Source organism: Protomyctophum bolini, assembly GCF_963924005.1.
Source record: "Protomyctophum bolini genome assembly, chromosome: 16".
Classification (NCBI taxonomy): domain Eukaryota; kingdom Metazoa; phylum Chordata; class Actinopteri; order Myctophiformes; family Myctophidae; genus Protomyctophum; species Protomyctophum bolini.
The window spans coordinates 8,158,476-8,180,215 of NC_137877.1; the positions used below are offsets into that span (position 1 = coordinate 8,158,476).

General features: G+C 44.3%; 1 protein-coding gene across 2 annotated transcripts in view; it reads left to right on the forward strand.

The window, feature by feature from the left end:
* The window catches only part of tbc1d4 (TBC1 domain family, member 4), a 47,036-nt gene that overhangs the window by 18,400 nt on the left and 6,896 nt on the right, over positions 1-21,740 (forward strand). The window contains exons 10-21 of one of the 2 annotated variants that reach the window (XM_080785315.1): positions 3,038-3,160; positions 5,816-5,875; positions 8,953-9,158; positions 10,134-10,295; positions 13,382-13,542; positions 14,371-14,586; positions 16,859-17,020; positions 17,635-17,802; positions 18,452-18,552; positions 19,650-19,793; positions 21,069-21,228; positions 21,353-21,522. In XM_080785315.1, the coding sequence (XP_080641441.1) occupies positions 3,038-3,160; positions 5,816-5,875; positions 8,953-9,158; positions 10,134-10,295; positions 13,382-13,542; positions 14,371-14,586; positions 16,859-17,020; positions 17,635-17,802; positions 18,452-18,552; positions 19,650-19,793; positions 21,069-21,228; positions 21,353-21,522 (1,833 nt within the window). The remainder of the gene's footprint in view (positions 1-3,037; positions 3,161-5,815; positions 5,876-8,952; positions 9,159-10,133; positions 10,296-13,381; positions 13,543-14,370; positions 14,587-16,858; positions 17,021-17,634; positions 17,803-18,451; positions 18,553-19,649; positions 19,794-21,068; positions 21,229-21,352; positions 21,523-21,740) is intronic. The other variant, XM_080785316.1, reaches the window with a different exon arrangement.

The following is a 21,740-nucleotide window of genomic DNA, read 5'->3' on the forward strand; positions in this document are numbered from 1 at the left end:
CTATTCCCTGGTCCCCACTAGAGTTCACTAATGTCTATTCCCTGGTCCCACTGGAGTTCACTAATGTCTATTCCCTGGTCGTCCCCACTAGAGTTCACTAATGTCTATTCCCTGGTCCCCACTGGAGTTCACTAATGTCTATTCCCTGGTCGTCCCCACTGGAGTTCACTAATGTCTATTCCCTGGTCCCCACTGGAGTTCACTAATGTCTATTCCCTGGTCGTCCCCACTGGAGTTCACTAATGTCTATTCCCTGGTCGTCCCCACTGGAGTTCACTAATGTCTATTCCCTGGTCCCCACTAGAGTTCACTAATGTCTATTCCCTGGTCCCACTGGAGTTCACTAATGTCTATTCCCTGGTCCCACTGGAGTTCACTAATGTCTATTCCCTGGTCCCCACTAGAGTTCACTAATGTCTATTCCCTGGTCCCCACTAGAGTTCACTAATGTCTATTCCCTGGTCGTCCCCACTGGAGTTCACTAATGTCTATTCCCTGGTCCCACTGGAGTTCACTAATGTCTATTCCCTCGTCCCCACTGGAGTTCACTAATGTCTATTCCCTGGTCGTCCCCACTGGAGTTCACTAATGTCTATTCCCTGGTCCCACTGGAGTTCACTAATGTCTATTCCCTGGTCGTGCCAACTAGAGTTCACTAATGTCTATTCCCTGGTCCCACTGGAGTTCACTAATGTCTATTCCCTGGTCGTCCCCACTGAAGTTCACTAATGTCTATTCCCTGGTCGTCCCCACTGGAGTTCACTAATGTCTATTCCCTGGTCCCCACTAGAGTTCACTAATGTCTATTCCCTGGTCGTCCCCACTGAAGTTCACTAATGTCTATTCCCTGGTCGTCCCCACTGGAGTTCACTAATGTCTATTCCCTGGTCGTCCCCACTGGAGTTCACTAAAGTCTATTCCCTGGTCCCACTGGAGTTCACTAATGTCTATTCCCTGGTCCCCACTAGAGTTCACTAATGTCTATTCCCTGGTCGTCCCCACTGAAGTTCACTAATGTCTATTCCCTGGTCGTCCCCACTGGAGTTCACTAATGTCTATTCCCTGGTCCCCACTAGAGTTCACTAATGTCTATTCCCTGGTCCCACTGGAGTTCACTAATGCCGCAATCATGTTGTGGGCATGGTCTCTCATTGTGACCACATCAGGAGGGAATGTCTTCATTTTATTTAATTTGTTATGACATTTATGTAGAGTAGAATAAAAAATATATATTTCTTTCACTTAATTTTTATTGAGAAAAAAGACAATGACAACAAACAAAGAAAAAGGGGCAAAACACGACAAAATAAAATAAAATAAAAAAGGCTGCATTTTTCATATATTACAGGTTACATTAATTGAATGCATGTCAGCCGTTTGGTGGAATTGAACCTGAGGTTAAGCGTGGGTCACTCAGTGGTGTAAAAGTGGTGTCAAATCACTCATTGTGTCAGTAGGATCACAGATGGCCAACTGTGTCCTGACTCCTGACCTGTGCGAAGGTTCCGAGTTTCCGACACTGTCTGAAATTGTCAGCCAGAGTTGTGTAACATGTGCAACTGTGCAAATTGTGCAAACGGCACTTTGACCAAGTTTTGTCAGAATGTTGTTCGCTGAATTTGCATTTATTTTCTTCACAATATCAAGCTGTTGTGTGCAGGACTTCCTTTATTTTGACTGTTGACACGATATCTTACTTTCTCCTGCACCAGCAAAATACTCAAATGTTGCTGTAACGCAAAGTGCCCGATTTGCCATCACATCGGTCGCAGTGACAGTGTACTTGACTAGAATCTTGTGCACCTGCGGGACGCTCGCTCACGTCTAACGTCATGCACTCTGTGAATATCGTCTGTGTTGTTCCGTGTTGTTTTTTCTCCGTGAATAAGAGAGAGAGAGAGAGAGAGAGAAGGTGAAGTAGAGCAGACAGCGATGTGTCTTCGGCCGCGTTGTTTCCGACGTCTTGTCGTTTCTCCATGAATGTCGTGTGTCCGCTGCCCGTTGTATAAATCAAATCAAATCAAGCTTTATATATCGCATCCATGCGATGTTTTTTTTAGTATATAAAGCACATTTAAAACAATCAAGATTGACCAAAGTGCAGTTATGTAACAGTTATGCATATAAAATCAAAACATCGAAACAATTATGGGGTTGCTGCGACAGCGAAGGCATGATCACCTCTAGATCCTACTTAAATATGTATATTCTCAGGCTATCGCATCACGGAAAGGGACACCATGGCGCTGGGTTGAAAACGCAGGGGATGGGTCGGTGACATATCGCGGCCGCGGAGCTCGGACGTAGGCAGCACTTCCGCACTGGTCCACATGTGTCATGGTCTATGACTTGGCCAACTGAACTGCAGACTTTCACTTTCACAAAAAAAACCCCTCAAAACTAGCAAAAAAAAAAAAACTAGCAAATACAAGAAATTAAATATGGAGACCAGGAGATATAGAAGGTTTGCCCAACAGCGATAATATCCCTCTCTTCTTCTTCTTCTCTCTGTCTGACATTGAGATTCTCAGTGGCAGCCTGACACATATCCTCTGTTCCATCACCATCTAGTGATATATGGCCAGCTGCACTTGTGTACTATGATAATTGATAACCACTCATTTGTTATGACTAAACCCCTTTTGGTGTTAGCATCATGTCATGCTTTAGCTATTGAAAAATAGCAGATCTACAAGCTCATAGCGCGCCACCGAGTGGCGCACTACAAGCTTTTAGGTCTGCTATTTTAGACAAATCGAAGAACGACTGACATAGAAACATAGCTTTTTCAGAAAACTGTCAGGATGTAGAAGACATTTTTAGAATCGCTCCCAGGTCAAAATGGGTTAAAGAAAAAAAATCACTCTAGAGCTGGTCTGACATAAAAGAAAATAAACAGCTACAGGGACCACCCGCATACTTTTTGTACCTAGTCTGCAGTTGATGTAGTGAGGTATTTGTTGCACAGGAGACATTTTCAGAACTACATGTACATGATCTGACAGCTTGTTTCTGTACATTCTCTGTTCTGCGACAGAATGCTCAGAACAGCACGACGGGAGGAGATGGCACGGCCACAGGCGGACGCTTCAAGCTGGATGTCCTGAAGAACAAAGCTCGCAACTCCCTCACCAACTCTCTGGAGAACATCTTTTCGCGGGTAAAGTTACGTTTTTTTTCTTTCTTACTTTGTTATTAGCAGCCGCGGCAGTGGCTGACTGTTATTGTTAAATAGTATGTGTGGTGTTCATCTATGGACAAATTCGGTCAACACAAAAGAAAAGTCACAAAATGTGTGTGTGGTTGAGATCACAATAAAATTGTGATTTTGTTCTTTTTTCTTGTGTTATTATAATAAAAATACATACATGTATGTATTTACTATGAAGAGGGCTGCGCTAGGCGATTCACTTGTGACAGGAGGAGGACTGGAGACGGGGGTCGCATCGCACTGGCATTTCAGACTCGGAGGCCTCGTACACACATGAAACGCCATGAAACACAGACAGAACAGATCATGTGTGTGCGAGGCCAGAGCAGCATGTAGCCTGCCCCGCAGTCCTGCACTGCGCGCAGGCAGTACAGTAGAGAGAACAGTGAACGGTGTGAGACTTGCTTGCTTGCCTTGCTACCGCTGGTTTCCCTCTGGTTTGCCCACCAAACGAGCTACTAACCACCAGTTAACTTGCCAAGTTGCCATATATGCTTAAATATTTTATAAAAATCAATCGGATTATCACAGCTGAAGAAGCGTCAGGTTTCCGTCATGTTGCACCAAGTCTCGTTAACCCAGTTGGCTGCGATGAATAAAACCAAATTATCATTATTATTATCCATTAGAATGATTGGAAATGGAAGTTATGGAACATTAATAGCCTATTCTATAACGTGAGTTGCATACATCCTTTATTTCGATAAATCCGTTTATCTCCGTTCTCACTTTCACACTGAAACACGGCGCCGCAATTTAGTGCTGCTTTTTTTTTCTCTCTTTTTTTTCCTGTCGGGCTTTTGTCGGGCTTTTGTCGGGCTTAACATTATGGTAATTTTTAGGGTCGACCCAGTTAGGGTAGGGTCGGGCCGGGCCATAATCTTTGGTCCCGTTGAGAACTTTAATTGTCACGTTGTGTCTACTTTATTTATTTCATTCATTTCTTTTCTTTCTCCCTCTGTCCACCCATCTCTCTGCATGTCTCACAAGGCAAACTTTCTGTATACTGCACAAAAACAACACATTTTATAATACGCTAACTGCTAAGCTAAATATAGCCTTAACCCTCCGGGCTCCATATTGAACTTAGCCGTCCTCCTCCCATGTGTTTGTGTCTGTTGTGCCCTCTGTCTCCATTTGCCCGTTTCTGTGTCACTGTCATCCATGGGATTTGGGATTGACCCATATCTGCCGCCAGTGAGGCAGCAGAATGATATCTTAGTCTAATGATCCAGGCAATCTAATAGCGCTGCTACCATCTGTTATTTGTGTCTGAGTCTCGACTGTGTAAACAACATTAGTCTGTAAAACATTAGTACATTCATGCTGTTTTTAATCACTCGCAGCTTTCGCGATGCGACATAACAATACTCACTTTGAGATACATTTCACTATTCAGTTCTGGAGTTCATTAGGGTTCGCTTTCTGACCTGACTCCGAGGATTGTGTGGGAGTAAGTGAAGAGATTTAGACACAGTTACTGTATAGCAATTCCGCCTCTCTCCCAAAAGGAAATTAACTCTCCTCACATGCACGGTTGAGAATCATTTCTCAAGCAGAGAACCAGGCAGACTATTACTTACACTCCACAAGACCTAGCTGTTTTCCTGACCCTTTAGCCTCCACTGAGACCCAACAAACATTTCTCTGATATTTTTAGACTTCAAGTCTAGAGATGGTACTGTCGTCACCAAACCAGTACCAGAGGTAAGCGACGGTCAAATCACACTCTCCTCTACAATGCACCAGGAGAGGCAGGCTGGTGTTTTTCTCTTCTCGAAATGTAAACACTATTACGGGGGCCTGTAAGCTTAGACCCTTATTGACCTCGCTTCAGCCCGAGGCATTGGTGCCGTGCCGGGCTCTGGAAGAGCATACTCTGTTCTCCTCATTACTCAGTGTCGTGAGTTCGACCCCATTGTTTGGAGAGCGACAGAGTGTGGCTAACCCCATTGCATGGAACTCTAACCCATTGTTTAATAATGAGCTATACCCGCACTGTTGATTGGCGTTCGTTCTGTTACTAGTATATCATTAGCAAGCAGTGATGTTAAGCTGAGCACCCGCATCCTGTGTTGTTCTTCTGTTACCAATTATGGACTCTGATAAGTGTACATTGTTTGAGTGGCGCAGCCACGCCAATGCACAGTATATGTTTAGGGTACCATGTCTGTTTTTAGGTACTACCAAACAGGTGACAAAGTGGCACTGTTGAGCTTCACACTGTGCACAGGTGCATGATGGGAAGCTGGGTTTTTAGCAGCCATTACGTCTTACGTCACACACACACACACACACACACACACACACACACACACACACACACACACACACACACACACACACATAGAGGACGGACAGGGAGGAGGGCTTGTACAGTATACTATAGTACAGTAGTACAGCACCACTCAGTTCAGACGGGTCTGATTTTGTTCATGCTTCTCAGAAATCAATAAAGGAACATTTCTTATCACAAAAATAAATATTGTACATTACATGTACATGCTATTTTACTGTCAGCAAATCAACATTATATTCTTCTTGGAAATGACCTTGCATTAGACGTTTATTTTGCTTAATATGTTACATAATATGTTTCTCCAGGGCGCCAGTCGAATGCGAGGCCGCTTGGGAAGCATGGGCAGCATGGGCAGCTTTGACAAAGTAAGTGTCCTTTTTTTCCACGATATCTTTGGGGCTTTTTCTGCCTTTTATTTGATAGTTTACAGTAAGTTCACTGGAAACGGGGGTAGAGAGATGGGGAGTGACACGCAGCAAAGGTTGTCGAGATCGGGAGTCGATTAGCAGCCTGTAGGTGCCCGCCGGGCCCAAAGTAAGCGACCTTGACTGGAATTGTGAGACTTCCTAGAGCTTCCCTCAGGAAACCTCTGGGAATTCTCACTTCAGACCATGAGGACAGGAGGTATTTCATCCCACCTGTCCTCGGCAAAGGGCATGTTGGGGCAAAGTCAACAACCGCCGTGAGCTATACAGACTTAAAAAGACACCTTTGATTGTGGCTACCAGCCGTGCTCCCCTCACACAGTTGGGTCAGTCCACAGTTTATACTGTATGTAAACTTGTTTAACCCATTTTTGGCGGAAACCCCTTTTGGTGTTAGCATTATGCTATGCTTTCGCTATTGAAAAATAGCAGATCTGCAAGCTCATAGCGCGCCACCGAGTGGCGCGCTACGAGCTTGTAGGTCTGCTGTTTTTGAAGAATCGTGAAAAGTGACATGAAAGTGTTTGAGAACGACTGACATAGAAAAACAGCTTTTTCAAGAAAACAGTCAGGATTTAGAAGACATTTATAGAATCGTTCCCAGGTCAAAATGGTTTAAAGACAAACAAGTGTGTTTGTGGAGCTGTCGAAGTTAGCCATTTGGGGCTTTTGCTAGATGGCAGTGGGCTCTGTTATGTCACCGGCATGCAGAATGTGAGGCCGGTGTGTGATGGCGTCTCCCCCAGGGCCCCGGTGGTTATTACAGATACAGGATACGCTGGAACTCTGTGAATTATCCCATTCTGACCTGAGATCAGATTCTAAAAATGTCTTCTACATACTGACGGTTTTCTGAAAAAGCTATGTTTCTATGTCAGTCGTTCTTCGATTTAAAAAAAATAGCAGACCTACAAGCTCGTAGCGCGCCTCTCGTAGCGTGCCACTCGGCGGTGCGCTATGAGCTTGTAGATCTGCTATTTTTCAATAGCTAAAGCATAACATAATGCTAACGGGGGTTCCCGCCTAAAATGGGTTATACTGAACACACAGACATAAAACAGACCCCAACTATGCAGAGGAGGAATCTTTTACTTTCTGGTTTGTGTTAACGTCAAGACATGATTCTTATTCTTATAAATGTTATTATTCCATTCAGCTCCATACCTCCGTTGTCTAATCCCCAGGCTGTGACCTCCGGTTGAATATACACAGAATTGTGTTTTTTTGCACGCTGGTGGTGGTTGGAGCTGAGTAAGTAATAGTCAGTAGGTTGGTTTCAGGATGCAGATCTCCTTGCAGGGCAGGCAGGCAGGAAACATGGGACAGGATGTCCAGTCTTGTGTGTCTGCTGAGCCATGGCTAATGCTTGCTTCCTTTGTGTAAAACCTGTAAACACGACCTGACACAAGTTAACATAAGTCTTTATCTTATCCCATATTTCATACAATACAGAATGCAAATACAGCATTTAGCGGAAAAGGCACTCTAAAGCTTGAATGATTGTATCCAGCGCACCTTTAGAGTAAGTGGAACCAGGCGTTCAGCTTGATGGAATGTCTCCTCTGATCAGCAGTGCCAGGTACAAAGTCAACACACACTGTGTTTGAGATAAGGCATTCTAATTAGCGGGTCATGTTTTAAGATGGTGTGGTGTTTTTTTTACAAATTCCATCAACTTTGGCACAGCTGCTTCTTCTTCTTCTTGCACAATATAGGAAATGTTGTAAATATTATTGCTGCTGTGCCGTGTCACATCTCTAGGAGGGGCGGCGTCCCGGAGAGTGTGAAGAGAGGAGATTGGACGGTTTTGGCTGGGAGCTGGCCTCCCCGCCAATCGCTGTGGTGTCGCTGTGAGTCACAGGACTCTCCGCGATTAGAATACAATAGACGTGGGAGCCGTGGGGAGAGCAGGCGTGAGGAGGTTGTGATAGTAAAGGCCTGTAGCACAAGTGGTGTGTTGTTGAACCTGTTTTTGTGAGTCTAGCTCTATAGACGGCACTGAGCTACAGCCCGGTGAGTGCAGACCTATAGCGTACTTTAATGTGAATTTTGCATGACATCTGAGTGGGATTTTGTTTTATAGTTATTATTATGCAGGATGTGGGTTGAAAGTGTGCACCGTATTTGAATGTATGCCGTACGTACGGTACAGTACGTGTCATGTGTATGTGTTATACTGTATGTTGGAATATTGGCAGGTTGAACCAGAGACTGGCTCGCGAGGCTGTAGGGCGATGAAGACCTACAGGGCTGTTCTGCACCTCAATACAAATGTCGCACTTCTTAGAAACCTTTTTTTCACGCTCTTGAGCACATATTATTTAACCCATTCTGACCTGAGATCAGATTCATACGAGGTTTCCACTGGACACACACTGGTCTGATTAAAATGCTATGCAATTTCTGAACAGTAAGACGCCTTAAAGGGGCGAGGTCGCGTGCACACATCCGCCTGGGTGACGGCAGACTGCTGGGCGAGCGCTGGCGCTTTGGCATGGGGGCGGGGGTGGTCAGATCCACATTATGGAATGAATTCTGCACTGGCCATATATGGAGCGTGTCTTGAGTGTACAGGGTTTGATGAGGTCAGATCAACATAATGGAATGTCAGAACAGGAAGGACGGGTGGGGGAAGTGATCAACATGTGGAATGTCAGAACAGGTCAGCTCCATATATGGAGACCTAAGGGTTTGAGGTCAGAGTTAGAGTTGCTGGCCGGCTCCATTATACTGTATGCAGATCTAGGTGATGATCCAGTCTTCTCCATGTACTGTATGGTTATCCAGGGTTTAGATGAGGTCAGTGTCGTGATCTTCATATATGGAGACGGCCATATATGGTGTCACGAGAGGTGATGTCACGAGGCGTGACCATATATGGAGGCGTGACGTGACACGCGGAAATGCAGGTTCTCATAGTAAATGCGACCATTATACATTTTGTTCAACCAAGTACACTACCAATAATGAACACACTTCTAACATCAGCCTCATCACCCTCATCCTCACCCTCTCAGCAGGACGAAGAGTCCCCGGGTCACTCCCCTCCAGGCTCTCCCTCCGGTTTCCCCGATGACGACCCGGACGCCCCTCAGTTCCGCCGGCGGGCCCACACCTTCAGCCACCTCCCCGTGAAGAAGCGCATCTCCTTCGAAGGCCAGCCGGCCGCCAGGCAAGCCCCGCTCCGCAGGCAGCAGTCTGTCAACGCCGAACTGCTGCAGAGGTATAGTATTATTAACCCATTCTGATCTGAGGTCAGATTCATATACGAGGTTTCCACTGGACACACACTGGTCTGATTAACCCATTCTGACCTGAGATCAGATTCATATACGAGGTTTCCACTGGACACACACTGGTCTGATTAACCCATTCTGACCTGAGATCAGATTCTAAAAAATGTCAGTCGTTCTTCGATTTTTCCAAAAATAGCAGACCTACAAGCTCGTAGCGCGCCACTCGGTGGCGCGCTATGAGCTTGTAGATCTGCTATTTTTCAATAGCTAAAGCATAACGTAATGCTAACACCGAAATGGGTACCCGTTCAGAATGGGTTAACAGCAACAGCATCACTTCCTGATCCCAGAGTCACCTTCGTTTCCCTAATGTGAACCCGGTGGGAAGCAGATCAACTCTTATCTCTGGCTGCTTTAGAATCTGATATTTAACATGTATAATGAAATATCTTACGGTTTGGTTTTGAAGACACTTACCCCCCCCCTACCTAAAAGCATTAACATTTAACATTTCCCCGCTCCTCAATCGGTTTTGTCTTAACCCATTCAGGCCTGACGTCGAAATTCAAAAAAAAGAAAGAAATCGGAAAGATTTGAGGCACATTTTAACGATTTTTCAAAAATAGCAGACCTACAAGTTCATAGCGCGCCATTCGGTGGCGCGCTATGAGCTTGTAGATATGCTATTTTTCAATAGCTAAATTATAACATAATGTATGTAACCACCAAAAGGGGTTCCCACTCAAAATGGGTTAAATATTTATACACAATGTGATCTATTCTGAGAAATCTCCCCGTCGTCAGCCTTCACGGTCCTTTTTGAACAATAGCACCGCAGGTTTCCTCCTGACACCCTTTGATGCTGCATAGTTACTGTAGGAGTCTGAAGCCTTTATCTTTTGTATATAACGTGTTTGTCCTTTTTTACTTGTGGCCGTTTCATGTGTTTTTGGCTCTACCAGCCCAGTGGCCAACGTCTCGAGAACGCGCAGTGTCTCGGAGAGCGACTCCTCCACCGCCTTCAGCCTCCCCTCCTCCTTCTCCGCTCCCACTTTCCTGAAAAGCTTTTACCAGGGCTCCCTGGGCTCCCTTAGCTCCCTGACTGAGGGAGACACCCTTAAGAGGTGAGAGGGAGGTGCACAGTCACCACCCCTATACCCGCCACCGCCAAAAGGAACGGCCAGGGAATTGACAGAGGGTTTGGGGCGGGAGGGCCGGGTTTATGTGATCATAAAGGCTGTGTTATGAGAGCCATATATGGTGGCAGTCATATTTGTTTTGTCTGGTCAAACCTTTTAACATCTAGCTTCTTGTCCCTATACGTCTATGAACCTATTCTTATCTATCTGCGGACCTCCTTTTCTTAACAGAAAAGAGCTACCGGCTGTTTTCTCTACAGTCAGCAGGGCACTTCCGCTCCCTATTTTCCCCCCTGAAGCAGGAGGAGATGCTGCATTGCAACGCTAAAGTGCTTGTGTTTACTTTGCATGTGAATGCGCCTCTCTCTCGCAGCCACGGCAAAATGTCAATATCAACCTATCATTAACACTGTCCGCCACTGTTTTCTGACGTGCTTTTTCTTGTTTTCTTAACGGAAGCTGTTCCCTAATCCTTTTAAAGCAGCGGCGGTGCAACCTTTTTGGGCACGTGGTCACTTAATAAGCAGGGCTACAAACTAAACGTTGTTGTTGTTCAGACTACCGACGGAGTTGAATGAAGTCGGGAAGATCAATCGATGTGAAAAAAAAAATGTGTGGAAAAAGTTGCTGAATGCACCTCTCTCAGTTTGGCTTGTAGGTGAAAATAAATATGGCATTTCAAAAAGCAACACATTTATATGTGCATGCTTAAGACTGAGTCCGCTTGCTCTGCGAGCAACGTCTCGCTACAACTGTCGGGGTTCGATCCCCGGCCGGGTCATACCAAAGACATACCAAGAGAGAAAAAAATGGGACCCAGTGCCATGTGTCCCTGTGACATACTAGCGTTATGTCCAGGGGGTGTATTTTATTATTTATATTTTTAGCCTTTCAGCTAATCTTCCAAGAGTCCAGAAATAAATCAAAACATTACAGAATACATTATATTACATTACAAAATAGTACATTGCATTTCAAAAATACATTTCAAATTGCACTGACGCTAAACGACAACAGTGAGTCAAATATTGTACTTGTACATGAAGCTGCCAAGCTGTCAAAGTTCACCAATGTTTACTCCAAGCTTCAGACACATTGAACGTGATACGGGTCAACACACTGTAACAGGAACCTCCACCCCTTCACTCCCATGGAATTGAACTTGCTTCTGATGCGAATGTGTGACCGTGCCCTTAGGCATTAAACCGTGGTAATTATCCAGTGAACATTTGAACAAGGAAACCAGGCAAAGGATTAGCGTTGAATTTGTTATACACCGTCTCCTGGCGGTGTTTGTACATTGACACGTGCCCCACACAGTCTAGCATTGTGAAGAAATGACAGCTTGTCTGTTGTTGGAAAGTAAAGGTTAACATTTCCATTATGAATGACAGTCAGTTCTACAGACTAGTGTAGGGTGTCAATTCCCGGGGATGCTTTCCCTCTCACAGAGTCCAATAATCCCAAAAGCTTTTGCATTATTGATGTCACCCAACAAGGGGTGAGGAGAGATTTCAGGACACTTCAGCCTGGTTACGTCTAAGAAGGCAAGGTTAGGTTACCATAACCTGAAAAGCTTTACGTTTCTTAACGTGGCCTCATCGCATACAGTGGTGCTTTTGAAATGAATTCCTTGCAACTTTTCAAAGATTTGCGCCACATTTTTACGATCTTTCAAAAATAGCAGACCTACAAGCTCGTAGCGCACCACTCGGTGGCGCGCTATGAGCTTGTAGATCTGCTATTTTTCAATAGCTAAATTATAACATAATGTTTAAAACACCAAAAGGGGTTCCCGCCCCAAAATGGGATTAAAGACTTACATTTCATCTCGTCAGTGTTGAAAAGTGCATGATGGACAAGCAGAAACGGATATATTTCTACTTGCAAAAAAGAGATTTCAACCTTACTACGACTTTGTACTACTAGGACTTTGCAGAGGAAATTATGTAAAAAATAAATAAATAAAGATTTATGAAAATGTTATGCACATTTATAATAATTATTAAAATAATAACAATAAATTAATCATTTACATTCGGTGGATATCTTTCACAGTAATACATAACGCATGTTCTAGACATTCTAATGATCACAAAAATATATGTTTTACATGCATTTTAGTTACTTTTATCAGGGTTAAAGGTTAAAGGTCATAGGTCAATTTTGATTAAAACTTGTCCAGAGAGTTTGAAGTTGTGTAAACCCCCCACCAGTGTGCCTCTGGTGGGGGGTATTTATATGCAAATATCATGACACAATGGCATTGCAAGACTAAACAATGAACATCAATGATGATGTTTAGGTGAAAAAAGGAAAAAATAAATAAATTAAGTAATTAATTAAAAAATATTTTTTACCGAGAAGCATCGTTGGGGCTTACAGATAAAGGACGACCATTCTAAGAAACCATTGTGCAGCACAGCAGTCTCTTTTTTATGTCTTTTGACATTTCAGTGTTGACACTTGACACTCAACAGCTCCTGCGTCTCGCGCGTGGACATATATGAGTTGTCGTGCTAAATTGGAAGTTCAAGTGTCTTTATGACCAGAGGGCCAGCTGCTCTTTATTAATGCTTTTCCCCACAAAAGCCACTTATTTTCCAGGAAATGAACAGAACATTCATGCACATGGCTTACAGTATGTGTCTGTCTGATTGTTGTTCTAGTGTGATATACTAATAATGTGTGCTGCAGCACTAGCCTGTGCTTTAGTAATGCTGTGACCTCATGCATGGGCCTTTTTGCATGTTTGTCAGCAATGGTGTTATAATTCTTCACTGTTTCTCACACTCCGGTTGTTGATGAATGATACACCTGTATAATAGTTGTATAATCCCCATGCTGTCACATTGGAGAGAGAGACAGAGACAGACAGTGTGTGTGTGCGCGCGTGTGTGTGTGTGTGTGTGTGTGTGTGTGTGTGTGTGTGTGTGTATGTATGTGCGTGTATGTGTACACCACCCCTGACTGACTGTATGCCTTCTGAAATGGTGCTAAAAGAGTCTAGTGTAAGATGACACTTTCATTGGGTGTCGGTGGTCAGTGACTGGGGCTCTCTTGTCTCCCAGTAATGGAGAAGGCAGAAAGAGGACGTCGTCGTTCTGCAGCAACGACTCTTTGAGTGGAGGGCTTCCTCCGCTGACCCCACGCAGGGTCTCCTGGAGACAGAAGATCTTCTTGAGGGTCGCCTCGCCCATGAACAAGCCCGCTGCCTCCATGCTGGACCCAGGTGTGACTCTAGACACACGCACGGGGCCTGTTGTAACACAATCACTATACTGACATTTACCCAAAGGCACAACAACACGATACACAAAGGACAGGCACTAAATTATCCACAAGCATATAGATGTGGTACAAAGCGCAAGGGGGAAAGAAAAGCTGTCGGAAAGATGACTTCTTTTGAAAATCTCAGCCATACTGTATGTCCTGATATCAGCGTAATCCGCTAAGCATTTTGTACATGTACTTAGTTTTAACTGATAATAGTATTTCTTAGAATACTACCACTCTAAAATGTACTGCAGAAGAATACCAGCTGAGTGTCAGATATCCGCAAAGTCCATTGAGAAAGTTTTGCCAAATATATGTTTATTTTACCTTTTCAAAGATTCTGTCCAATTAATTGTCACAAAAAAATAAATGATTTGGTATAGTACAATAGTGAATTAGTGACCTACGTAAAACAAAATCATAATTGAGTGAGTATCGTCAAGGTACAGTATGTCAGAAGTATGTCAATTCGATCAGTCCCTGCCAATTTCCAGTGTAACCACAGATCTTGATATACCAAATCCAAAGGTAAAACCTTTATTATATAGTAATGTAAAAACAGCAACAGAGTACAGTCAAACACTCAGTTCAAAAGGGACTTGTTTCCATTTTTAGGCCCTATGCAATCAATTCATAGACATAGACATGAAGAATTACAACAAAATTCATCAACCTATCATCTGAAAGGTGGATTTTCAGGCCTGTTTTAAAAGATGCAAGTCATCTGCATTATTCTTTTGAGGGAGAGATTGTAATTCTTTGGACATTGTTGTTGTTGTTCTAGACCACTGTGACGGCAGAGAGCTGCTGCCCCTCTCTCCTCGTGCGTTGGACCAGATCCATGACCCCCTGGGCAGCCTCCTCCAGCCCCCGGGTGGAGTCCACAGGACCGGGGAGAGGCCCAAACGGACCGGGTCCGACTACCGGGCCCTGTGGAAGACTGCCATTCACCAGCAGATCCTGCTGCTCCGCATGGAGAAAGAGAACCAGAGGCTGGAGGGTGAGTTACAGTATAAGTTGGGCACGGGACGGGTCACATGATTTATTGACCATCTATTTAGTTAGTTATCCGTTATTCACATGAATCTCACAAATATGAATGAATTGAATGAATGATTTTATTTAAGTGTCATGCCATCCCCTCATGGGATTATATGACACCTTTACATACAGTTACAATTGTTCAAAGTATACACTTCTTTACCGGCATTACTGATCGCATACAACATAAATACAAATACAACAAAACATAAAACAAAACGGCATACATATCCCTTACTGGCTGTACATCCCCCAGGCTTTCTCTAAATAGTTTGCCAATTTAAATAAATATTTTTCGAATAAACGGTTATTTAGTTGTGCATCATTCATATCCATCATATTAAAACTCTTTCAGCGCCACCTGGTGGTCACCAGTTTAGGCTCTGAGTGCCAATTCTCCCATTATAAAGAAAGAAAGAATTTGTAATTCTATTATGCATGTAATGTGCATGTCATCACCTGTACACCAGATTAGAGTAATTTTCAAAATATGGATGAAAAAAAGATATAATAATTTAAGAATAATTTTAAAAAAAAAACCTCTTGACGCCCGTGGCATCCACGTCTTGACGTTTTTGGCTACTAAACAGTTTTAACATAGTTTATATTATTTTAACAAGTCTTCTCTGACCCTCACATAAAAAGGACTAATATAGAATGATATGTTGCATTAGACCATTCAGTGGCCTTTCATGATAACATAAAATATCTGTAAAATGTATGTAAACTGTAGGAAGTAGGAATTATGTATAATGTATGTCACAGGGCCACTTTTAAATGAAAAACATGCACAGCACACACACACTGGCTGCCATTGTTATTATGAATTCTTGAATGTTGTGCTTGTCCTTCATTTAGCAGTTAGTGGTTGTAATGGAAATGCTCCAGCGACCATCCACCGTTCTTAATCTCCCTCCACCGTGATGAACCGACATTTGCACCGTCACTCTTCTTCACCACACTACTGTAACACTACTGTAACCCTAGAAGTACTTGTATTCTTATGTGCCGCCTGCTTTGCTTGTCCGAGGAGAGAGGGCAACAGAGAGCCCAGTGCTATAGCCACCACGTTAAAAAGTGTCATTTGAGCCCACTGTTTATTTTGGGACGAGTCAAATGTTGCCTTCTCCCGTCGGGACTCTGGAGAGGGGCTATATTTAGAGACTAGGAATGCTTGGATCGGACGGACACGTGCACATGCACACGTACACATGCACACACAAGTAGATGCACGCTGGCATGAACATGTTCGGTTGGTTTCAAAGCGCACAGAACTGATTCCGTTTCATTTGAAATGTAAAAGCGATGTATGTATGTATAAAGGCCATAGACTAAAGGCAACGAGACAGGGCTTTGGGAAAATATCGCCCTCTGTTGGCCAGAATCGCACAGTTAAAGACTATACAACATGTCATGTCAGTTTTGTTTTCCACTTAGCACCAACACAACTCTCCCTTTTGTTTGCTTGCTATGATACCAATGCTGGTGCTATGGCGCTATTACCAATTGAACAGAAGGTAAGTGATGTGAAAGACACTCCCTTGGGGTCGAGGGTGATGTTTTGCATGTATTTAATGTATTGGTGTTGGTGAAATTCTGTAGGTTTATTTATTATTCTCCTATTCATATCAACCTCTTTGTGTTTGCATGTTCAGGGTCAATCAGACTCTATTGTCGGTGTCTTTCTCATCCTGTGAACCTCTCTCTCCTCTATCTCGATGTTGACAACCAAACCGACCTCCCCAGCCTCCCACGTCAAAACTTGAAATGGTGTGCGAGATGAATGTGGCTTTGTAGCTCTGTGTCCATCTGGGTTACCATGGGAACTGTTTTTCGGGTTTTTTTCTTGCCGGGTGAGAGCTCCACGGTGAATCCCTGGCTCTGCAGTCTGACCTCTCTTTTAATCAGTCGCCTTTCCATTTCACAAACGCACAACCAAGAGTGCATTTTGTGCCTTTGTACCGTTTTTATCTCCCGTTACCCTCCTGTACGTGTTGATTTACTGGGCCCGCCTCCTCGTTGAACCATTAATGAACTGCTCTGCTGATTGTAGCCAAGCTGAAACTGTTCTCCAGACTAATAACTTTGACACATAATAAGACATATCACCACATTATATTCATTAAGTGCTTACTGGGGGTTCCACTACAACATGAACACAGAAAATGTAAAAAATAAATGTATATTTTGCCCGCCCTTCTTCTTTCTCCACTTTGCTGACCTTGCACCAGCGAGCCGAGACGAGCTGCACGTCCGTAAGATGAAGCTGGACTATGAAGAAGTGGGCCAGTGCTCCAAAGAGGTCCAGGCGTTGTGGGAAAGGAGACTGACCGCTCCTGGCAGAACCACGGTCCCACAGGACAAGGAGGAGGTGTATAACGCAATCTGCCAGGGTGAGAGAGCTGTTTCTCCTGTGTGTGTGTGTGTGTGTGTGTGTGTGTGTGTGTGTGTGTGTGTGTGTGCATGTGTGCGTGCGCGTGTGCGTGTGCGTGCGAGGGATTGACTTGAAATATTTATTAACAGTTTGCAGAATTACAGTACATTTCAAGCACAAAATCAATACAAAGACTGTTAACTGTGAGTGGACGACCAAATTAAGCATTACACTTGTTTACAACAGGGTCCACCATGTTCAATTCATTTAGAGACGTACAAATAGACACTTCAATTTAGTCAAAGAACAGAACAGGAATTCATCATGATGGAGGTAAAAAGGGAAAATAAACATATACAGTGAGGGAAAAGGGGGGGCGGTGGGGGGGATTCAGATTTTACGGGGGCCAGTTTCGAATTGCAGCCGTCCTCCGTAGGTGACCTTTGAGAGCGGTTTTGAAGGAGTCAAGGGATTCACACGTCTTAATGGGAGCTAGAGAAGAAGCGAACGCACGTGTTTTTGTACATGTGTGTGCATGTTTCTTTGCGCGCTGGCTGGGGTCATACAACGTGGCAAATGCTTTCCAGGATCATCATCATCACACCTGTTCCCCGTCTGTGTGTGTGTCTCCAGGTGTTCCTAAGAGCAGGCGTGGGGAGGTGTGGCTGCTTCTCTCCCACCAGCATCGGCTGCTGCGCCACCACCGTCTGCCCCCGCGCCAGCAAGCCCCCCTGGACACCCCCTACCAGGACCTGCTGAAGCAGCTGTGTGCGCAGCAGCACTCCATTCTGGTGGACCTAGGTAGGTGTGCACACACAGCAAACCACCATTACATAACGTTTTTTCCACAGCAGAGTTCTTGGAAACTGACTTGTTGATTGATTGGTTTCACCCTGCCTTACTTTTTTTCCGCCTGCCATTGCAGTTATTTCTTTACAGGAGTAACATTCCAATTAGAACAGGCCCACTCATGAACAACGTAGGAACGCGTAAACATACCGGTACATACTGTAGGCCGGTACACTTATTTCATTATATGAAACTTTTTTTTTTTTTTTTTTTTTTACAACTGATGGAAAAGAGCATCTACAACATCTAAAAGAGCCATACTACACTGCACCTCTGATACCAGCTCAGTGGCCTTGTGGTTAGAGTGTCCGCCCTGAGACTGGGAGGTTGGGGTTCAATCCCCGGCCGGGTCATACCAAAGACTCTAAAAATGGGATCCAGTGCCTCCCTGCTTGACACTCAGCATCAAGGGTTGGATTGGGGTTAAGTCCCTGCGACATACTAGCGTCATGTCCAGGGGGTGTACTTGTACATCAAGCTGCCTCACGCCCTATGGGCCTCATGGCTCGGCAAGGCTACTGTACTTACTTACTTACTGTACCTCTGAGGGTCACAATGAACAGTGAAACAGTGACCCCCTCTTCTCTCTTCTCCCCCCCAGGACGGACCTTCCCCACCCACCAGTATTTTTCTGCCCAGCTGGGAGCAGGGCAGTTGTCCCTCTACAACATCCTGAAAGCCTACTCTCTGCTGGACACAGAGGTATAGTCACTCACCTGTCTGTAGCCCGTCCCTGTCTATTTTCCTTTGGATGAACTGGAGATATTTAGTTTCCCATGAGGTAGAGATAGATCCAGGGTCGAATCCATGTGGTTACATAATATTGGACAGTCTGGACACACTGTTGGAGGAAGTTGTGGGACTGCTAAATGCTGAATAGAACTGTGGGTTTTCTGGGACATTTTCTGATTATTCAAAGGTATCCATGAGTTGAGGTGGGATGTCTGAAGACCTCTCTGCTGCCATCCAGTGGTTGGTGGTGTGTAAGTGACCATGCAGCGTTCAGAGCTGTTTGGGGTGGCCATGCTCTTATTTCTTGTATTGAATTGATTGATTGATTGAAGTCAATACAAAAACTGCTACGAGTACGAAACCATGAAATGCACTAAGACATGTTTACATCAGGGTCCACCTTGGTCCCCAATTCATCAGAACATTTAAAGACGTACAAGTATACAAAATTGAAAAACAGGAAATCACCCATCATATACAGTTAAAGAAAGTAAAAAAGGGAAAAACATGTACAGTTAAGTACAGTATGGGAGAAAGGGGAGGGGGCTTTGTTTTTTTTATAGGGGCTAGTTTCGAATTGCAGCCACGCGTAGCTGCTCTTTGAGAGCGGTTTTGAAGGAGTCTAGGGATTCACATCACCTTGTACAGTATCTATCAGTAATGTAGTTTTTATTTTCTTCCTTCATTTCGATTATTAGTATTGTTGAGATTGATGTAACCATGGAGAGAAAGACAGGGAGTGATACACAGCATAGGCCGTTGAGCTTGGGAATCGAACCTGTGACTTTCTGTCAGGCTGCTTCAGAGCCTATGGTGGTACTATGCTCCTTAACCGACTAGGCCATCGCCCATTATAGACCCTGGGCTATATCTTGCCCCTTATGGTGGTGCAATCTACAAGCTCACAACGTGTCGATGTAGATCGGCTAGTAAAAAAATAGCGAATAAGTCTAGGGATAAGGGGTAAAGGGGTGGTGCGAGATAAGGCCCCTTGACTCTTAGCATGTTGGTCCAGCCACATCACTGACTCATAGATTAATCATTGTTTTGTATTGCTTACATTACAGGTGGGCTATTGCCAAGGCATCAGCTTTGTGGCCGGTGTGCTGCTGCTCCACATGAGTGAGGAGCACGCCTTCGACATGCTCAAGTTCCTGATGTACGACCTGGGATTCAGACGCCAGTACAGACCCGACATGGTCTCCATACAGGTACAGTAACATGGATGAATGGATCGCACTGTGATTCTTCTGGCCTGGATTGAACAAGCGTAACTGAAATGAACCAACGTCCTGAAAATGCAGTAGTACATTTTGCTATTTAAAATGTCGGGCCCTTTCTGTATGGAGGGGGTCACCTGGGCGTTGCGTCGGGGGGGGCGCTTTTCTTTCTTTTCTTTTCTTGTTTGTTATTATTATTCTTGTTGTGTAATGTATATGTTTATTGTCCTTAATTTTGTTAAAACCAATAAATATACTTTATAAAAATAAAAATTATGTCGAAGCTATTTCAACTTCCAAGCTATTTAGAATCGTAGTTGCAAAACATGCCTATACACATCAAACTGAAGCCAATTCAGGCAAGTTTTGCACTTTAAACCAAACTATGTTGATGATGAAGTTAAAGGAGGGGGAAAAAAGTATAATCTGAACATCACACTCAAATGTTTTGTTAAAGAGTGAAGGATTAAGAACTCAGTTAGCTATCAACAACAAATAGTAGCCTGCCCTTAGTAGTGTACGGGTGTGTCCACCCCTTGTACAAACCACAGAGCACGGCTTGCTCTGTTAGGTTCAGCTATGTAGTCTCTGACCTCACAGGGTTAGAAGCGTCAGCAGGCATGGTAATGTTTAATCTTCATCAGGTTCATAGGTTTCTCCCAGCTAACCAGTGCCCGCCTAGTTCTCGCAACGTGCTACCTTTTGCGGTACTTAAAGACCAACCCTATGTTCATAGAGATAGGACGTTTCTCCATTGTCTCTTGGTGATTATTCAGTACGAGCGTGTTTACGGTAAAGTGTATTATTACTCTTGTCTTAACCGACATTATATTGTGTTGACAAAAAGGGTGTGTTTTCAAACTTGAGCTAACTTCTGCTTCCCTTTTCATTGTAAACAGCATTAACATGTGTTTAATCGTTTGCACAATAGCTGTGAAATGCTTTTGTCCCTGCTGCGGCCTGTCTGAGCAAGTCTCTGACAAAACTATGTTACAGCTTACATTTTGTTTCCTGGCCAGGTAAAAGGCTAAATGAGTTACATTATTATCGTTTGCCCTCGTTGCCGATCCAGATGTACCAGTTTCTCAGTTGCAGTGACTGCGTGTGCTGACCTGTGCCACTTTCGGTCTACAATCTATAACAATCTTGTTTCTTGTGTGTGTGTGTGTGTGTGTGTGTGTGTGTGTGTGTGTGTGTGTGTGTGTGTGTGTGTGTGTGTGTGTGTGTGTGTGTGTGGACGTGTTTGTGCACGTGGTGTCATTGCAGATTCAGATGTACCAGCTCTCGCGCCTGTTGCACGACTACCATCGGGAGTTGTACAGACACCTGGAGGAGCACGAGATCTCTCCCAGCCTCTACGCCGCCCCCTGGTTCCTCACGCTCTTCTCCTCCCAGTTCCCCCTCAGCTTCGTCTCCCGTATCTTTGGTATGCTCATTAAAGGCCTGAATGTGTGTGTGTTCCTGGTTTTATAGAATTTAAACTGCGTTTGTTTTGTATTTGTACTGTGTTTTCACTGCTGTCCCTTTGTATTATTTTATTTTCCTTTTAGATATCCTGTTTGTCCAGGGGACCGAGGTGATCTTCAAAGTGGCCCTGTGCCTCCTGAGCAGCCACGAGCGGCAAATAGTGGAGTGCGATGGTTTCGAGGCCATCGTGGATTACCTGAAGACTACGATCCCTTCGCTCAGTCTGACACAAATGGAGCAGGCCATCACCAAGGTACTGTGAGGAGGAGGAGGAGGAGTGGGGGAACTAGTCTGGTGTTTGTACAGTATGTAGTATGAGGAAGCACATTTTTTTGAGTGGTGCAACCACTCCAAGGAACAGCAATGTCCGTGTCCGCCTATGTGTTGTTCACCTATGTATGTGTTGGTTAATGAGCACCAGTATGAGTACCAGTAGGGGCGAGAGAGACAGTGCTGCACTGTTGCCTGCTA